This window comes from Dendrobates tinctorius, unplaced genomic scaffold, assembly GCF_039654945.1.
Source record: "Dendrobates tinctorius isolate UK_male_01 unplaced genomic scaffold, ASM3965494v1 ptg000165l, whole genome shotgun sequence".
Lineage (NCBI taxonomy): Eukaryota > Metazoa > Chordata > Amphibia > Anura > Dendrobatidae > Dendrobates > Dendrobates tinctorius.
Window position 1 is genome coordinate 25655165 of NW_027361832.1, and position 21179 is coordinate 25676343.

Sequence of the window (21179 nt, forward strand, 5' to 3'; positions counted from 1 at the left end):
TGTGGTAAGAGGTTGTGCTGAGATCCTGTAAGTTGGGGGCAACTGCTACACAAAGTATCCTACAATAAGTAACCTTCATGAGGGTCTGAGAAATCGCAATACACAGTTATAGGCTGTCTGTCGGGGAGAGTGATAGTGAGTATCTGTCAGTAATAACATAAGCGATTGTCAGTAAGCGACTGTCCATTAGTGACAGTATGAAGCGATTGTCAATAAGCGATTGTCTTTTAGTTACAGTATAAAGTGATTGTCAGTAAGCGATTGTCCTTTAATGACTGTATGAAGCAATTGTCCTTTAGTGATAGATGTCGGTCAGTCTTATGGGGGTGACTGCTCTCCTCAGTCCAGATGGGACATATTTGGGGGGTCAGATCTGCAGGACTATGCCCCCAGCACTGCTCACCACAGCTCTCCCCTCCACCTGATACCATGTGCACAGGTCCCAACTGCCTCATGCACATATTTAGGGGTCAGATTGGCAGGACTATGCCCCCATCACTGTTTTCCCCTCCACCTGATGCCATATGCACCGGTCCCGGCTGCTCCATGCACATATTTGGGGGTCAGATCTGCAGGACTATGCCCCCAGCACTGCTATCCCCGCCACCTGATGCCATGTGCACAGGTCCCGGCTGCTCCATGCACATATTTGGTGGTCAGATCTGCAGGACTATGCCCCCAGCACTGCTATCCCCGCCACCTGATGCCATGTGCACAGGTCCCGGCTGCTCCATGCACATATTTGGGGGGTCAGACCTGCAGGACTATGCCCCCCAGCACTGCTATCCCCGCCACCTGATGCCATGTGCACAGGTCCCTGGCTGCTCCATGCACATATTTGGGGGGTCAGATCTGCAGGACTATGCCCCCAGCACTGCTATCCCCGCCACCTGATGCCATGTGCACAGGTCCCTGGCTGCTCCATGCACATATTTGGGGGGTCAGATCTGCAGGACTATGCCCCCAGCACTGCTATCCCCGCCACCTGATGGAATGTGCACAGATCCCGGCTGATCCATGCACATATTTGGGGGTGTATATTTGGGGGTCATATCTGCAGGACTATGCCCCCAGCACTGTTCTCCCCTCCACCTGATGGAATGTGCACAGGTCCTGGCTGCTCCATGCACATATTTGGGGGTGTATATTTGGGGGGTCAGATCTGCAGGACTATGCCCCCAGCACTGCTCTCCCCTCCACCTGATGCCATGTGCACAGGTCCTGGCTGCTCCATGCACATATTTGGGGGTGTATATTTGGGGGGTCAGATCTGCAGGACTATGCCCCCAGCACTGTTCTCCCCTCCACCTGATGGAATGTGCACAGGTCCCGGCTGCTCCATGCACATATTTGGGGGTGTATATTTGGGGGGTCAGATCTGCAGGACTATGCCCCCAGCACTGCTCTCCCCTCCACCTGATGCCATGTGCACAGGTCCTGGCTGCTCCATGCACATATTTGGGGGTGTATATTTGGGTGTCAGATCTGCAGGACTATGCCCCCAGCACTGCTCTCCCCTCCACCTGATGGAATGTGCACAGGTCCCGGCTGCTCCATGCACATATTTGGGGGTGTATATTTGGGGGGTCAGATCTGCAGGACTATGCCCCCAGCACTGCTCTCCCCTCCACCTGATGCCATGTGCACAGGTCCTGGCTGCTCCATGCACATATTTGGGGGTGTATATTTGGGTGTCAGATCTGCAGGACTATGCCCCCAGCACTGCTCTCCCCTCCACCTGATGGAATGTGCACAGGTCCCGGCTGCTCCATGCACATATTTGGGGGTGTATATTTGGGTGTCAGATCTGCAGGACTATGCCCCCAGCACTGCTCTCCCCTCCACCTGATGGAATGTGCACAGGTCCCGGCTGCTCCATGCACATATTTGGGGGTGTATATTTGGGGGGTCAGATCTGCAGGACTATGCCCCCAGCACTGCTCTCCCCTCCACCTGATTCCAAGTGCACAGGTCCTGGTGCCCCTTGCCCACCCTCCGCACCGTGATGGCAGGAGGTGCCGGGCCAGTGCCGTGGGTGAGGGCCGTGCTGCACATGGGGAGGTGCTGCATCTGACAGCTCCCAGGACCTGAGGGGGAGGAGACAGGACAGTCCCGGGTAAGAACATGCAGCCTCGTCGCCTCCACAAGCGCTCCGTGCTGGGCACCATGCTGGGCACGGTGAGGGCTTCCGCTAAGTGTGGCGTGAAGGAGGCGCTGCCAGCGCTGGGCACGGGGTCATCCGCAGGGCACGGACGTGGCGAGGACGAGGAGATCGATGCTGTGCAGGATGAGCTGCGGGCACAGCGACCCTCATGCCCCCGGTGTGTGCGGTGCCAGGTAGGTGCCAGCAGGAGAATGCTCTGGAGTGGGCGTGCTCGGTAGCCATGTGCTGCAGCAGGCTGCTTGTTTCTCTGCTTGTAACAAAGGAAACTACTTCTCACCGTGCAGAGAAATGTCTCCAGATTTACTGATCTGCACCTAATGAGGCTTTGTGCTGCCGCTGCCCCTTCATCACTGCCAGGGAAGCAACACATGCCCTGGTGAGGGCACCGCCGCAGGTGAGCCCAGGTCTCCATGCAGCACTGGCACAGGGCAACACACCCCCTTCTCTGGAGAGAGACACACGTGCCCTGGTGATGGCTTTATCTGTCAGTGCCCCCAGATCTGGTGCCAGGCTCTCCCTGCTGCCCTCCCCTGAAGCCACCCATCATGTGTGGGGCTTTGTGTGACAGCAGCCCCCCTGGGAGTCACCTGTGCCAGGGGGCTGCCGTGACAAAGGCTGCGGGCTGTACAGCGCACCATCTGACGGTGTAGTGTGACGGGCATCGGATGCACCAAATGTCCCGTAAACAAAGCAATTAATGGCAGTGACGACAACGACTGCCAATCTAATGAAATCCACAGCGATCAATGCCCCTCACATCCACTCGTCTGTCAAGTTGATAAAATGCCGATATGAATACAAATAACAATAAAATGCCAAAAACCTAAAAGACATTCTCAGTCTGGTGGGCGATATCTGATTGTGCGGGTCCCATAGAGGTGATGCCAGTATTGTGTGCAGGACTATTGTGTGTGCCCAGCGTCTCTCCGTGTATGTACGGTGTAGGGGATGTGTCGCAGTGTAGTATATGGGTGATGTGTGGGGCTTTGTGTGACACTGTGGGAGTCATCTCGGGGGCACAGGGTTACTGTAACAAAGGCAAACAGTGCTGGGTATAGTGCTGGCACCTCCGCCATCGCCCTCATGTCATAAATATCCCTCTCATAGTGTGAACTGCGATCATAATAGAAGTGAGGAGTAGATGCATGGAGTGGGTGTGACGGGAACACGGGGCTCGTGCGACTGTTATGTCAGTGGAAGGACCACAGTGGTGAGAAGCTGTGTAACAAAGGAAATGCCCAGTATATACTCCATACAGCAGGGCTGTGTGCTGAGCGCAGGGCTGAGGTCGCTGGACGTACAGATCCTCATCTTGTCCTCCTCCTGTTCTACATTTTCTACCACTTCCCATTTTTTTAACTTCCTCTTCTTCATCTTTTTCCTGTTTTTCCTCTTATTTTTCTTCCTATCTTTCCTCTTCTTCTTCTTCTTCATAATCTTCCTCTTCCTCTTCTTAATCTTCTTCCTAGTTTTCCTCTTCTTCTTAATCTTCTTCCTCCTCTTCCTTTTCTTCATAATCTTCTTCCTATTTTTCCTCTTCGTCTTCCTCTTCTTCTTCCTCCTCTTCCTCTCATTCTTAATCTTCTTCCTGTTTTTCCTCTTCCTCTTCTTCCTTCTTTCCCTCTTCTTCTCTCCTAGGTTCCATCTATTAACTAGATTACATCCTGCATGATGATGAGCACCCTGGTTGTCCCCCAGCTTTCACAGGCACATAAAAGTAAAAATGACTGAAGGAATTTTGAATTTTCCAAAAAATACAAAAATGTAAGAAATGACCATTTACCAATAAGTAATCCAGGGTTCAGGGCATGAACGGCATTTGTTGATATTAGTGGAATTTACATTATGAATCGTCTTTGACAAAGGTGGGGCATACAACAAAGAAGAGGGGGTCTGACTGCTGCCGCAGATCCCTCAACCACTTGTAGCAGGAGGACATGATGATGTTTTCCACCAAACTCTTTGTGTGCCTCTTATGAAGAGGGAAAGCTTGCAAAGGTTCTTACTCTCTATGAGGGTCTTTGCCGGGGTCCCACAATAGTCTTACAACCTGCCTGTATTGTACATGTAACCTTGTGACCTATTATTATCCTGTCTCATGTCTGTTATAATGTATCTTAAGGTTTTGCACTAAATCAATTCCTCATTGTTTAAATAGGTTATCTCACAAAGCCTTATCTCTTATTCACCGCTGACTAATGGGGGCTTCATCAATGTGAGCCCCTTACCGATAATTAGAGCAGAGATGCTGGGGGCCCCTCGTCCTCCTACCTGCATGACCACAGAGAAGGGAAATGCTTCAGCACACAAGACAATTTGGAGCTTTGTGGGAGCAGTTTGGGGAAGGCCCTTTTCTGTTCCCTATGACTGTGCCCCAGGGTACAAAGCAAAGTCTCTAAAGGCTTGGATGGGTGAGTTTGGTGTAGAAGAACTTGACTGGTTGCAGAGACCCCCGACCTTAACCCCATCCAACACCTTTGGGAGTGGGATTAACTAGAACGGAAATTGTTAGTTTGATGTAGGAGACCCAATGTTTTGGGGATGTCATTCAGGGTTTGCACTGGGCCACTTAGTTTCAGTGAAATCTTAAATCTTTAGTTATAACAAGACATTTTGGACATTTCTATGCCTCTGATTTTGTGGAAATAGTTTGGGTAAGGCCCTCTTCTGTGCCCTATGACTGTGCCCAAAGCGAGGTCCATACAGGCACGGTTGGCTGAGCCTGGTGTGGAGGAATGTGACCGGCCAGAGCTCTGACCTCATTCCCAACCAACACCTTTGGGATCAACTAGGATGGAGATTGTGAGCCCGGCCCTCTCCTCCAACATCAGTGTCTGACCCCACAAATGCTCTTCTGGATGAATGGGGAAAAAGTCCCACAAACACTCTGCAAAATCTTGTAGAACGTGTGAAAGCTGTTATAGGTCCAAAGGGGGAACCATCTCCATGTTAATGCCTGTGGATTAGCCTGGGAGAGGAAAGGCCCTGTAGGTGTGATGTGTAGGTGTCCCAATACTTTTGTCCATATGTTGTATTTTTACCTCACCTCCACGTCATTTACCTGAAGATTGAATGATAAAGTATTCGATAAGATAATAAATGCATCCATTGGACTTGTTCCTATCTGTCTTGTGAGTGCTTGAGCTTCTTCAGAATGGTTGTCCTGCAGGCCTGTAGCTGCCTTCTGCTGTCTATTAGTGGACTGTCATCCACAGTTCTTACAGGATATGGACGCCTTCAGGGTATGTGGTGTTTTCAACTTACATGTATGAAGTTTGAGCTTTAACTCATATTCGCAATTGGGATCATTAACTATTGTTCACCATTTGCCTTTTAGTGCCTATGTGTCCTAATGTCTATTACTGACTGCAGAATGAGTTACCTAAGTGTCCATCAGGGAGCTCACTCTGGGGGGAGAGTTTTTTTTAAACTATTTTATCTTTCTCAGTTCCTGATTCAGGATAACAGACCACATCAAAATTGATCTGAACTTTGTAGCTTGAAATCAGCTGCGAGAAGCTCAGAAAAAGACAGATGAACGAGATGAAAGAGTTATAAACTCCCCAGTCAGAACAACCGAGTGATGGATTCTCAGTTAAAGGGGTTGTCTCATGTTCTTCAATGGTTAGAATTGCTTTGTGCTTGCAGAAACAAGCAAATGAAAAAATTACTTGTTATTCTCAACAATGTACAGATTTAGTGCTACTGTGCGTTGTCGGTGCTGCAGAGGCAAAAATGTCTTATGTTACAGTATCGGAGAGCGCAGAGTTTGGACCATTAGTACAACAATGCTGCTAGTACGACTGTCAGCGAGACATGGAGTGTAGTGCCCTCTGGTGTGGCGTGTAGTGCCCGGTGACAGGCAGTGTAGTGCCTCCTGGTGTGGCATGTAGTGCCCCCTGGCATGGCGTGTAGTGCCCGCTGACATGGCGTGTAGTGCACCCTGGCATGTCGTGTAGTGCCTGCTGACATGGTGTGTAGTGCCCCCTGGAATGGCGTGTAATGCCCCCTGGAATGGCGTGTAATGCTCCCTGGAATGGCATGTAATGCCCCCTGGCTGGTGCAGGGGAGGGTAAGTAAAAGGTGTGTTATTTCTTTCCACCCACACCAAGCTGATTTTCATAAAAAACTTATTCTTGCAGAACTCCACATCCCAGCTTATCCCAGTATAGCGTTTGGGCTCTTGCTTACTCAACTTTTTTCTTGTTTTGAAAAATAGGCTCAGTATGTAACAGTCCATTGCACCATGGACAGTTATGGTCCAAATTGCCAAATTGTTGGCACCCTTGAAATTGTTCCAGAAAATGAAGTATTTCTCCCAGAAATTTATTGCAGTTACACATGTTTTGTTATACACAAGTTTATTTCATTTGTGTGTATTGAAACAACCCAAACAAATGAGAAAAAAGGGTACATTGGACATAATTTCACACAAAACCCCCAAAATGAGCAGGACAAAATTGTCGGCACTCTCAACTTTATATTTGGTTGCACACTCTTAGGAATAAATTACTGTAATCAATCACTTCCTATAACCATCAACGAGCTTCTTACACCTTTCAACTGGAATTTTAGATCACTCTCCTTTTGCAACCTGCTCCAGGTCTCTCATATTTGAAGGGTGCCTTCTCCCCACAGGTGTTCAATGAGAATTAGGTCCCAACACATTGCTGGCCACTTTAGAACTCTCTAGTGCTTTGTTTCAATTCATTTTGGGTGCTCCTAGTATGTTTGGGGTCATTGTCCTCCTTAAAGACACTGGGCACTACATTGTGACCCAAAATCCTTTAGTAATCTTCAGATTTCATGATGCCTTGCACACAGTCAAGGCATCCAGAGGCAGCAAAACAAACCCAAAATATCTTTGAACCTCCACCATATTTGACTGTAGGTACTGTGTTCTTTTCTTTGTAGGCCTCATTCCGTTTTGGTTTGTGCTTTACCCTAAAGCTCTAGCTTGGTTTCATCTGTCCACAAGACACTTCCCAGAAGGATCTTGGCTTAATGATGTGTATTTTGGCAAACTGTCTAGCTTTTTATATCTCTGTGTCAGCAGTGGGGTCCTCCTGGGTCTCCTACCATATTGTGTCATTTCATTCAAATGTCAACGGATAGTTTGCACTGACACTGACGCACCCTGAGCCTACAGAACAGCTTGAATTTCTTTGGAACATGATTTCGGCTGTTTATCCACCATCCAGACTATCCTGCTTTTACAACTTTCATCAGTGTTTCTCTGCTGTCCATATCCAGGGAGATTAGCTACAGTGCCCTGGGTTGTAAACTTATTGATTATGTTGCGCACCGTGGACAAAGGAATATCAAGATCTGTGGAGATGGATTTGTAATCTTGAGATTGTTGATATCTTTCAACAATTTGGTTCTCAAGTCCTCAGACAGTTCTTTTCTCTTCTTTCTGTTCTCCATGCTAAGTGTGGCCCACACAGAAACAAAATGAAAAGATTGAGTCAACTTCTCCCCTTTTTATCTGGATTTAGGTGTGATTTTTATGTTGCACACACTTGTTACTTGCCACAGGTGAGTTTGAATGAGCATCACATGCTTGAAACAAAGTTTACACACAATTTTGGAAAAGTTCCAACAATTATGTCTGGCCCATTTTTGCAGTTTTGTGTGAAATTATGTCGAATTTGCATTTTTTTTCCTGTTTTTTTTGTTGTTCAAATATACACAAATTAAATAAACATGTGTATAACAAAGCGTGTAATTGCAATAATTTTCTGGGAGAAACATTTTATTTACTGGAAGAGAAAGACTAAAGATGTTGTAAGTTTTTGACAGTACTGGGTGATGGTGTTATTACTTCATGCTCGATGTGGGTATAGAATGTAAGGAGTATATCAACATGGATCGGGCATATCATGGAGCAGCAGGAAGAGGAGAGAAACCGCAGAAGAGATAAACCCTACAGCCTTCTCCTCTGTGCCGTTTGTTCTGTGTTATGTGGTGAGAGACTCAGATTAAGGCCACGGTCACAGGTTCAGTATTTGGTGAGTATTTTACATCAGCATTGGAACAATCAGAGGAACAGTATAAGGCCACGTTCACACATTCAGTATTTGGTGAGTATTTTACATCAGCATTTGTAGGCCAAAACCAGGAGTGGAACAATCAGAGGAAATGTATAATAGAGACACGTCACCACTTCTGGATTTAGCTTACAAATACTGAAGTAAAATACTGGCCAAATACTGAACGTGTGACTGTGGCCTAATTCTGCAATTAGCCATGCCCTCCTTTTAGCAAAATAACCCTTTAGAAACAGCTAACTACAGACCAGTGGGTAGATGAGTGTTGCATTTTGTATGTTGCAAGATGACCTTAGTGAAGTTGCAAGTGTACTGCTATTACTGCAGCTGTGGCAACCTGGACTGTCATCTACTCATTAAAGGGAATCTGTCAGCAGGCATTTGCTCTGGAATTTGATAGCAACATAATGTAGAGAGAGACAGAGAGACAGATTACAGTGATGTATCACTTACTAGACTTCTTGATGCAGTTTTGCTAGAACTCCTGTTTTATGTGTTGTAGATGTAGCAGTGGTCAGTATGGTGAGCAGTGTATAACCCCGCCCACACCACTGATTGGCAGCTTCCTGTGTACACTGAATAGTCAGAAAGCTGCCAATCAGTGTTGTGGGCGGGGTTATACAGATTTACCTGACTGGCCTGCACAAGAAATGTAGTCAGGCAGTGATAATCTCTTACCGATAAAACACTGATTGTATAGAAACTACAGCATATAGCCTAATAAGTGACATATCCCTGAAATCAAGCTCCCTGCCCTCATATTATGCTGTTCTCATAATATATAGAAAAACCTGACGACAGATACCCTGTAAAGGGCTTGTAACAAGTATGCATGTTACTCACTATCCATAGTATAGGATAGGGGATAACTTCCCAATTGCAAAGGTTAGGGAACAACTTTCCTACCACCGGGACCTCACCAATCATGAGAACTAAGCCTCTATAGAGTTTCGTGTGAATGGAGTTGTGGTTGATCATACCCATATCCGCTCCATTCATTTTGAATGGGGGTACCGAAGATGAGCCAAACGCTGCTATCTCCGATGGTCCCATTAAGAATTAATGAAGTGGAGGTGCGCATGTTCATCCACCACTCCATTCACAGGTACCAACGGTCGAATGTGCAGCAATCAGGAAGTCACCCCCTATCTTACAGACAGGGCATAACATCTAAACTTGGTACAGCCCAAACAAGCCTGTTTGAGCATTAAGGGTGCGTGCACACGCTGCGGAATGCTCTGCGGATTTGTCCGCGCAGATTTAGTAAAATCCGCAGGTCAGAAGGTTTATCATCTCTACAATGGAGCAGATGGCAAACCGCAGCGGAATCCGCAGAAAGAATTGACATGTCATTTCTTTCTGTGGATTGAAAACCGCAGCAAAACCGCGCAGAAAAATCCCCACCGTCTTCACTGCGGTTTTCGTTTTCCATAGGTTATAATGCTACTGTACACCGCAGCAGAAACTGCTGTGGTTCCGCAGAGCCAAAACCGCTGCAGATCCGCAGCAGAATCGGCAGCGTGTGCACGCACCCTAAAGAGGTTGTTCAACTACTTAGCTATTGATGACTTACCTTTAGGGTATGTAATCACTATTAGATTGGTGAGGATCTAACTCTACATCCATGTTTGCAGCGCTGGCTAGTTGTAGATAGTATACTGGGATGGACCAGCACACCTCCATACACTATAGTATCCGCTGCTGAGAACTGTAGCTCAGCCCCTATTAAAGTGAATAGAAGCTGATCTACAGTAACTAGGAGCGACCACTACAGAGTGTTTAGTGCTCCCTTAGGGTACCGTCACACTTAGCGATGCACCAGCGATCCCGACAACGATACGACCGGGTCAGGATCGCTGGTGCATCGCTAAATGGTCGCTAGTGAGCTGCCAAACAGGCAGATCTCAGCAGCGATGCAGCAGTGGTCGGCGGTCGTTACTTACCTGTCAGACGTGGCGATGAAGACGTCTTCCCGCCTGCGTCCACGCGTCGCTTGTCGGCGCCAGCAGGAAGCCGCCGACGAGAAACGGCCCAGGACGTTCTCACGCGATCAGCAATAACCAGCGGGGGAGCCGGTCGGAGGTAAGTGTCACATTTAGCGATATCGCTGCTGCGTCACAAAATCGGTGACGCTTAAGCGATATCGCTATTATCCCATGGGTTAATAGAAATTACAGCAATACCGAATCTTTTCGTTTTTTAATGCTTTAGTACTTTTGCACAATAAAAGCATTTTTTTTTTTTTTTAAATTTGTTTTTCGTGTCATTATATTCTGAGAATCATGACCATTTTTTCATCAACGGAGCTGTCTGAAGACTTGTTTGTTTGCTAAATGATTTGATGTATTCATTTTTTCCAATTATGAGTAATGCAGCTTTTTGATCGCTTTTTATTCTGTTTTTTTGGTTTGGGGGAGGCATGATAAACAAAAAACTGCAATTCTGGAATTTTTTGTTTTTCATTTTACAATGTTTTACCTTGATCATTTAACAAGCGTTGTTCTGGATGCAGCGTTACTAATTCTGTGAACTATTTTTTAACTTAATAAAGCATTTTAATAGGGTAAAAAGTGTTTGCGTGTCATTCCTTATATTATGTGCTTAAACTTTTTATTTGCATTTTTTTTTTTTTAGATTTTTCTAAGTCGCATTATGGAACTTGTACAAACTCAATTTCTCATGTAATATATTTTAATACTTCTATATTGCAATGTATTTTACTTGTCAGCATAATGTGTGCACTTGTACGACAAAGCTGGGGGTCATTCATAGGCTTCAGCTGCTATACAAACCCAGCGGCTGTCTGCCAATTGACTACTAGTATGACTGTACCTTCTGATGGCATGCCTGTAAATAATACCGCCACATCACAACAGAAAATTGCCGAGATCTTTGTGTAGAAATAAACGTGATCTCCAGAGGTCGGTGACCTCCTTTCTAAGCACAAGGTGTACAATTCTTCATCAGTCACCTGACCACTGCAGTCAATCATTGGCCTTAGCAGTCACATGCCTTACATGCACACATGACTACTGAAGCCAGTGATTGGCTGCAGCTGTCAGGTGACTAATATAATGTCATATCTTAAAATCCAGCATCATAGCTGCAAGGCTGGAGGGGAAGGGGATCTGAGTGGTAAGGAGTTCTTATTACTTTGTTTTATAATGTTCTCTAAACTCTGCCAAAGTCCTGAAAAACCTTTTTCAAGCTACTAGGTGACTGCTTTTATTATTCAAGAACTGAATTACTAAACCTGTCTACAGATACTGCACAATATCTTTATAACACAACTGCCGGACATTATGGAGCAGGAGTACAGTGGGTACGGAAAGTATTCAGACCCCTTTAAATTTTTCACTCTTCGTTTCATTGCAGCTAGGGTAAGGTTGATCGAATAGCTTCGGATAAGTGCTTATCAGAATAGCTATAGTGCTCACCGAATAGCTGCATCGGTGACCTGGATACCGGGAGCGCTCCCGATAATCAGCTGTCCGGTGCCGCAGCTACAGGTGTCAAGACTGTGTGACAGTCACAACACATGCATAGAGAGCCTGTTTGTTGTGATTGTAACACAGCCGCGACACCTGTAGCTGCGGCACCGGACAGCTGATTATTGGGAGCGCTCCAGGTATCTGGGTTACTGATGCAGCTATTCAGTAAGCGCTATATCTATTCTGATAACCTCTTATCCGAAGCTATTCGATCCACTCTAATTGCAGCCATTTGGTAAATTCAAAAAAGTTCTTTTTTATTCTCCTCACTGTACACTCTGCACCCCATCTTGACTGAAAAAAAACAGATGTAGAAATTTTTGCAAATTTATTAAAAAAGAAAAACTGAAATATCACATGGTCATAAGTATTCAGACCCTTTGCTCAGTATTGAGTAGAAGCAGCCTTTTGAGCTAGTACAGCCATGAGTCTTCTTGGGAATGTTTTTCACACCTGGATTTGGGGATCCTCTGTCATTCTTCCTTGCAGATCTTCTCCAGTTCCTTCAAGTTGGATGGTGAACATTGGTGGACAGCCATTTTCAGGTCTTTCCAGAGATGCTCAATTGGGTTTAGGTCAGGGCTCTGGCTCGGCCAGTCAAGAATGGTCGCAGAGTTGTTCCGAAGCCACTCCTTTGTTATTTTAGCTGTGTGCTTAGGGTCCTTGTCTTGTTGGAAGGTGAACCTTCGGCCAAGTCTGAGGTCCAGAGCACTCTGGAAGAGGTTTTCATTCAGGATATCTCTGTACTTGGCCGCATTCATGTTTCCTTCAATGGCAACCAGTTATCTTGTCCCTGCAGCTGAAAACACCCTCATAGTATGATGCTGCCACCACCATGTTTCACTGTTGGGATTGTATTGGGCAGATGATGAGCAGTGCCTGGTTTTCTCCACACATACCGCTTAGAATTATCAACCAAAAAGGTCTATCTTCCTCTCATCAGACCAGAGACTCTTATTTCTTATAGTCTGAGAGTCCTTCATGTGTTTTTAGCAAACTCTATGCAGGCTTTCATATGTCTTGCACTGAGGAGAGGCTTCCGTCGGGCCATTCTGCCATAAAGGTCCGACTGGTGGAGGGATGCAGTGATAATTGACTTTGTGGAACTTTATCCCATCTCCCTAATGCACACTGATCTTGGGGTTCTTTTTTACCTCTCTCACCAAGTCTCTTCTCCCACGGTTGCTCAGTTTGGCTGGAAGGCGAGGTCAAGGAAGACTTCCAGTGGTCCCAAACTTCTTCCATTTAAGGATTATGGAGGCCACTGTGCTTTTAGGAACCTTGAGTACTGCAGAAATTATTTTGTAACCTTGGCCAGATCTGTGCCTTGCCACAATTCTGTCTGAGCTCCTTGGCTAGTTTCTTTGTCCTCATGATTCTCATTTGGTCTGACATGCACTGTGATCTGTGAGGTCTTATATAGACAGGTGTGTGCCTTTACAAATCAAGTCCAATCAGTTTAATTTAACACAGCTGGACTCCAATGAAGGAGTAGAACCATCTCAAGGAGGATCACAAGGAAATGGACAGCATGTGACTTAAATATGAGTGTCTGAGCAAAGGGTCTGAATACTTATGACCATGTGATATTTCGTTTTATCTTTTTTAATAAATTTTCAAAAATTTCTACATTTCTGTTTTTTTCCATCAAGATGGGGTGCAGAGTGTACATTAATGAGAAAAAAATGAACTTTTTTGAACTTACCAAATGGCTGCAATGAAACAGAGTGAAAAATTTAAAGGGGTCTGAATACTTTCCGTACCCACTGTATGTGTTCTTCTTGTTTCCACCTGCAGGAAAAAGTGATGATGAGGGCTCAACCTTGGTGGTTACAGATGCCATCTGCCTGGATACCAGAATTCGTTATTGAAGATATCATTCCATGCTGTTGACATGCCAACATTTCCACTCAAAATTCAGGACATTTAAAGGGTTTTTCCACTTCATCTTTTTTATTTTTTTTTTACTATAGGCCTAAAAACTAACTGGCAGATAGTTGCTAACAGAGGCCACTACCTGCCTGTTCTGCTTGGCGATGACTCAGAGCAGTCATTGACTGCACCTGCCAGCAATTCTGCGCTGCTCAACATCAATAGAGCAGCTCTTCCTCTTCCGGGCTACTCTGGTGACGGGGTGTGATGTCATGCTGATTGACAGCCAGCTCCCCACAGGCAGTGGGGAGTCGGCTGTCAATCAGTATGATGTTGGCAGTGATGAACTCTGGAATGCTTCAATGGATCCCAGTGACTCTGAGATTGTCTTCTCGTGACATATTGCATTTCAGTAGTGGTAAAATTTGTTCAATATGACTTGTGTTTATTTGTGAAAATATCAGAAACTTGGTAAAAATGTTTAAAATTTTGCAATTTTCAAACTTTTAACTTTTATGCCCTTCAATTAGAAAGTCATGTCACGTAAAATAGTTCATAAATAACATTTTCCACATGTCTACTTTACATTAGCACAATTTTTGAAACATTTTTTTTTATTAGGAAGCTATAAGGGCTAAAAGTTGATCAGCAATTTCTCATTTTTCCAACAAAATTTACAAAACCATTTTTTTGGGGACCACCTCACATTTGAAGTGACTTCGAGGGGTCTATATGACAGAAAATAACCCACAGTGACACCATTCTAAACACTGCACCTCTCAAGGTGTTCAAAACCACAAAAAATTGATTATAGACCCAATTTTATTTATTTTCGCATGGGTAACAGGAAAAAAATAGACCCCAAAATTTGTTGTGCAATTCCTCCCGAGCATGCTGATACCCCATATGTGGGGGAAAAAAAAAATTACTGTTTGGGCACATGGTACAGCTTGGAAGGGAAGGCGTGCCATTTAACTTTTTGAATGTCAAATTTTCTAACATAATTAGTGTACTCTATATCACTTTTGGAGAATCCCTTATGTGCCTAAACAGTGGAAACAGCTTAAAGTGACACCATTTGGAAGTGAGACACCTCAGGGAACTTAACAGTGGGGAAAAAAAGTGTTTAGTCAGCCACCAATTGTGCAAGTTCTCCCACTTAAAAAGATGAGAGAGGCCTGTAATTACAGGTCTTTCATCTTTTTAAGTGGGAAAACATGCACAATTGGTGGCTGACTAAATCCTTTTTCTCCACCGTATCTAGATGTGTGATGAGCACCTTAAACCCCCGATGCTTCACAGAAGTTTTTAACGTTGAGCTGTAAAAATGAAAAAAATCAAATTTTTCCCACAAAATTGTTCTTTAGCTCCAATTTTTTTATTTTCACAAGGGTAACAGGAGAAAATGCACCAAATAATTTGTTGTGTAATTTCTCCTGAGTATGCAGATACTAAATATGTGGAGGAAAACTAATGTTTGGGTGCACAGCAGGGCTTGGAAGGGAAGTAGCGCCATTTGATTTTTGAATGCAAAATTTGCTGAAATTATTAGCGGACACCATGTCGCGTTTGGAGAGCCCCGAAGTGCCTAAAGAGTGGAAACGCCCTACAAATTACCTCAATTTGGAACCTAGACCCCTCAGGGAAAATATCTAAATGTGTGGTGAACACCTTGAACCCCTAGGTGCTTCACAGAAGTTTATAACGGTGATCCTCTAGAAAAAAATAAATCACATTTTCCCCATAAGAATGTTCTTTTAGCCCCAATTTTTTATATTCACAAGGGTAATAGGTGAAAATGGACCCCAAAATTTGTTCTGCAATTTCTCCTGAGTACACCGATACCCATATGTGTGGGAAAACTACTGTTTAGGTGCACAACAGGGCTCAGAAAGGATGAAGTTAGGTTTTTTAAGTCAGATTTTGATGGAATATTCTGCGAGTGCCATGTTGCATTTGGAAAGCCCCTGATGTGCCTAAAAAGTGGAAATCCCCACAAATGACCCCATTTTGGAAACATTTTGACTCCTCAGTGAACTTATCTAGATGTGTGGTAAGCATCTTGAACCTCTAGGTGATTCACAGAAGTTTATAATGTTGAGTCACAAGAATCACATTTTTTCCACAAAAATGTTCTTTAAGCTCCAGTTTTTTTTACAAGGGTAACAGGAGAAAATGGACTCCAAAAATTGTTCAATTTCTCCTGAGTTCCCCAATATCCCATATGTGGTTGACAACTATTTTTACAGGTGTGTCACAGAATTTTATACCATTGGGCAGTGAAGAAAAAATAATTACATTTTTACCACCAAAATTTAGTTTTAGCCCCAGATTATACATTTTCACACTGGGAAATGGGTAAAAATTGCAACAAAATTTGTCCCACAATTTCTGTTGAATGTGAAAATACCCCATATGTGGCTGTACAGTACTAGTGAGCCACAGAGCGAGGCTTGGGAGGGACAGAGTGCTATTTGCCTCCTGGAGCGCAGATTTTACTAGAATAGTTTGGGTACTTCATATACAAAGCCCATGATTGCTAGAAGAGCATCCCCCCTCAAGTGACCCCATTTTGGAAATTATACCTCTTTGAGAATTTATCTACAGGGTGTAGTGACAATTTAGACTCCACGAGTATTTTACAGAAACAAGCAGCAGTGGATGTTGCTGAGTGAAAATTGCAAACTGTCATTGCAGTGCCCAATATTTTGTAGTCACGAGTATGTTGTAGTGACCAGTACATTGTGGTGCCCAGCTCATGCTTCCGGAGACTCGCACTTGTAAATTAGGCGGGCTTTCATAGCTACAGAAATGCCAAACTCGTGGACGGGGTTTACACCTAAACCTCCGAGTGACGTGACAGATGAAACCCCCGAGGGATCCATTCAATATGATGAGGCAGCAAAGTTTCTCTGGACTCCGTCTGGCCTCTGTTGAGTTTTGTACTTCTTTTCAGAAGTGCACAAAAATGATGTGGACCGCACTTTTATGCACGCCTAAAAAGACGGACTTCGCAGGATCATAGGCCAGACGGCATCTGCTTCAGTATAAGGAATCTTCCGCTGGGGGGTTTCGTCTGAATGACGTATTTCAGAGATTTACATGTAATCGATCGATGTACTTGCTCAGTGCAGATCACAGGATAAATGTGCGCCATGTCATACTGCGATGTTTGAAAGGCAGAATGAAAAAAAAATCAACAGCATGTGAAGAATTGGTTTTATTTATTTTTTTTAACTCCGTTCCTTGTGTGGTATTAGTCAACTTTATTCTTCGGGTCGGTGCGATTACGGCGATACCAGATTTATATTGAGTTTTTCGTTTGGCTGCTGTCAAACACTAAAAGATGCTTTTTATTGCGCATCCGTATATTTAGATAGCTATAATCTTGTCATACTTTGGCTGACATTCTTATGAGGGCTTATTTTTTGCGAGATGAGTTGACATCTTTATTGGTACCATTTTTGGCACATGACACTTCCTTTCTATTCCAACTTTTGGGAGGCAAAATTAGCAAAAAACAGCAATTCAGGAATTTTTTTTTTTTTTTAATGCTGTACCACGTGTGATAAAATTGATAAGACAGCTTTATTCTTCAGGTCAGTACGATTACAGCGATACCACATTTATTTTTTTTATTGTTTGGCACTTTTACACAATAAAAACTTCTATCGATAGAATTATTTTCGCATCGCTTTATTCTGAGAGCTATAACTTATTTATTTTTCCGCTGACGGAGCTTTATGTTGGCTTGTTTTTTGCAGGACAAGATGACGTTTTCAGAGATACAAGGTTTATTTATATCCGTCTTTTTGATCTTGTTTTTTCCACTTTTTGTTTGGTAGCATGATGATAAATCGCCTTTTTTATTGGTGTTCACTGAAGGGGTTAACTAGTGGGACAGTTTTATAGGTCGGGTCATTTCGGATGCGGTGATACCGAATATGTGTACTTTTTTTTATTTGATTTTACTTTTACATAAAAAAATGTATTTATTGGATTAATATTTTTTCTTTTATGTGATTTTTAAAAAAAATATTTTTAGAATTTTTATTAACTTTTTTTTTACTTTGTTACCTTATACCAGGATGGGACATCATCTTTACACTGACAGATTGCTAATCTAATACTCTGAAATGCTTTTGCATTGCAACATAAAGTGTTGCAGTACATTACTTCAATAAAATAGCGCCAGAGTCAGCTTGTGCGCATACCACAATATCCGGTGCTATTTTATTGAAGTAATGTACTACAACATCAACATATACTTATATTTATTAGAATATAATAACACAATGGGTTACTTCCTTCTATAGTTACAAGTTTACTTATTTTGAACACTGTGTTTACACCACTCACCCTTTGGTCGTATATATACCTATATACTATTCATACAACTGTTCATACTATTTGTAATATATCTTAAATTTCCACCTTTAATTTATTTATTTTATGTATGCATAGACTTTAGACAGCTATATGAGTAATTTGTATATGACCATTTATTGCATAACTTATTGCCTGTGTCTTTCAGGCTGGTACTCCGATCATGCGAATTGACCCCACTCTCATGTGAGTCACATGGGTGTGGTTTGACTTGCTGCTGGACAGCCTGTCCTGACGCGCCCTGTGATGCTCCCTCCTGCATACTCCGGAATGACGTGCGCCATCATAGATGTGCTCTCTGAGACATGCTAGGGGCTGATCTGATGAGAGAGTGATATTGTAATGTCACATGTGACTGGAAACACCGCCTCCAGCAGGGCGAATTTCTATAACACCCGTGAACCTGGATACACCGCCTCCAGCAGGGCGAATTTAAACAGAGTTAAGGGAAACACTGGGGAAACCGTTACAATGGAGGGCCCTGCAATAGGGAACGGGGACGTGGAGACCTCCTGCACTCCCCTGAGTCAGTGTCCCTACACTCCTGACGATCCCTAGGCAAGTTCCACACCTGGCGACGAGCTGGATGCCTCAAATCCCTAGCTCGCCATGCACCTATCCCTTTCTAGTGAACTGGACGGTGCAGAAACTAATCCCACCACTGCACTAATACACACTCAAGGAAAGTCACAAACAGGGAAAAACACCACTTAGCTTTGCTCTGTTGCTATTGCTCCCAACAACAGAACAGAGTACAACACCAAAGCTCAGCTTCACCTCTGAAGCTCGACACCTGAATTCAGCGTCCGCCTGAAGCTATTACACCAGAGCTCCCCTGAGCTGCCAGGAACTTCTCTCTGTAGTTCCTTCCTTCACCAGACTTGGTTGGAAATGAGCAATAAACACCAACCCCTGAGTGAGACCACCTGCTACTCCTTTATAGGTAGCAGCCAGGGAATCACACCTGCTTCATTATCACGTGCAATAACACTAGCGGCTACCGGGGGCAACTAAACTAAAGTAACCAGAGTGCAATGACCCTAACAGCCACCGGGGGCAAAACTAGAACTAAAACAACCACAGTGTAATGACCCTAATGGCCACCGGGGGCAAAACTAACTTTAAGCCAACAGCTTAAAGGAAAAAAAAAGGTTACTTGTGCAAAATCTGTCATAATCCAACCTGGATCATGACAGATATGACATCTGACAGGGACACGTCTCTGTGTATAATGAATGTAAGATTGTATTGACTATCTAGACCACACCCTGAACGCCACAATTGGTGGAATAGGTTGTCCTTCTGCAAGACTATCCCTCCGCAAACACTATGATAGTCCACTCCATTCCTTTGAATATCAAGATCCAGACCTGTCAATTTACCCTAGACTATACAAAATTGCTGTTAGTTAATCTCTTTTGTAATCTGCACATTGATTGGTCTGCTATAACTATAAAACCTTGAAGAAGGCAGAGCACCGAAACATGCGTTGAGGCAGGCACCACCACCCACAAGAGGTAATTTGTCTATTGTACTGTTGTGCTATATGCTTTTTGATGTTTTCCCCACTTTAAGTCTTTCTTTTTGATTCAAGACATTGTATGTAGTATTTGGGATGTTTACATTGCAACATAATATGTACAGCCTCTTTCTAGTTATCATTGCACGTGAGTGATGCCACCTTGTAATTTACCACTTTTTAGCAACCTTTTATATATCCATTTTTTCATGTTCCATAAAGTTTATATATTTTAATTTTTGGCTCTCGTGTACAATTTTTTATGATATCCCGTAATTATGACTGTACTGAACCCTTTACCCTTCCATGATAGTTGGTTGGCACTTCATTATTTATAATCATTTAATTTGGTGTTTTTTTTGTAGCCGTGCCCCAACTATAGATACAACTCCTCCCTTATACAACGTCAGTATAGCAGTGCACATGAGTCGGCCATAGGCATAATGGTGAGTGCACTGCTATGTTGATGTTGTAGTAATATTCTTCAATAAAATGGCACCAGAGTCAGCGTTTTGTTGAAGACACTTTGCGAATTTTGACACTATAGTGTGGTAAGCCCACGCCTGACACCAGCGCTGCACTGCTTCGAACAGAAGAACGCACCCACCATTAGTGAGAAGACTAGCTATTGAACCTGTTGTATCCTCGTTCCTGAGATGTGGAGCTCTGAAGAACTCCGTGTGAATAAAGCGGAGTTCCATCATGCGCACTACTGCTCTGTTCCAGCCAATCTATTCCAGCCAAGTCTGAGCTCCAAAAGTCAAACAACGCTCCTTCCCTTTCCAATCTCTGCCATGTTCCCAAACAGCAGTTTTTGTCCTCACATGGGTTATTGCCCTGCTAGCGATAAATTGCTTTACAATTTGTGGTGTTCATTTTTTCTTACTACCCCTTGTGAAAATGAAAAAATTAGGGCTAAACTAATGTGGAAAAAATTAGATTTTTAATTTTTTCATTCCACGTTGCGTTACCGTAATTTCTGGGAAGCGCTTGAAGAGTTAACATATTTCCCGACAGCAGTTTTGAATAATTTGAGGGGTGCAGTTTTTAAAATGGTTTCAGTTTTAGGGTTTTTCTGATACGAGTATATAGGGCCCGCAAAGTCACTTCAAAACTAAATAGGTTCAAAAATAAATGAGATTTGTATATTTCCTTAAAAAAATGAAAAATTGATGCAAAATCTTAACCCTTCAGACATCCTAACAAAATAAAAGGAGGTTTGAAAGAATGATGCTGACAAAGTAGACGCATGGCAAATGTTGTCTATTAACTATTTAGTGTGGTATTAGTGTCTAGATTAAGGATGTAAGCATTAAAAGTTAAAAAATTGCAAATTTTTCTACATTTTTAAAATATCAAATTTGAAAAATTCGCAATTTTTGAACTTTTAATTTTTATGCTCTCAAAACAAATAGTCATATTGCCACAAAATAATGAATAAATAATATTTACTACATGTCTACTTTATGTCAGCATCATTTTTTAAACTTTTTTTTGTTAGGAAGCTAGAAGGGTTAAAAAACAGCATTAATTTATCATTATTTCAACAAAATTACAAATCCTATTTGTTAGGAACCACTTCACTTTTGAAGTGACTTTGAAGGTCCTATATCTCAGAAAACCCCTAAAGAAGACCACATTATAAAAACTGCACCCCTCATGGTATTCAAAACCACATTCAAGAAGGTTGTTAACCC

At 43.4% G+C, this 21179-nt stretch overlaps 1 protein-coding gene across 1 annotated transcript in view; it reads left to right on the top strand.

Annotated features, from left to right (window-relative positions):
* The first annotated feature begins 2119 nt into the window (after window positions 1-2119).
* Window positions 2120-21179, top strand: part of ZNF704 (zinc finger protein 704) — a 131362-nt gene continuing 112302 nt past the window's right edge. Inside the window, exon 1 of the mRNA XM_073550602.1 lies at window positions 2120-2337. Within this exon, the coding sequence (XP_073406703.1) occupies window positions 2125-2337 (213 nt within the window). The 5' untranslated portion in view covers window positions 2120-2124. The remainder of the gene's footprint in view (window positions 2338-21179) is intronic.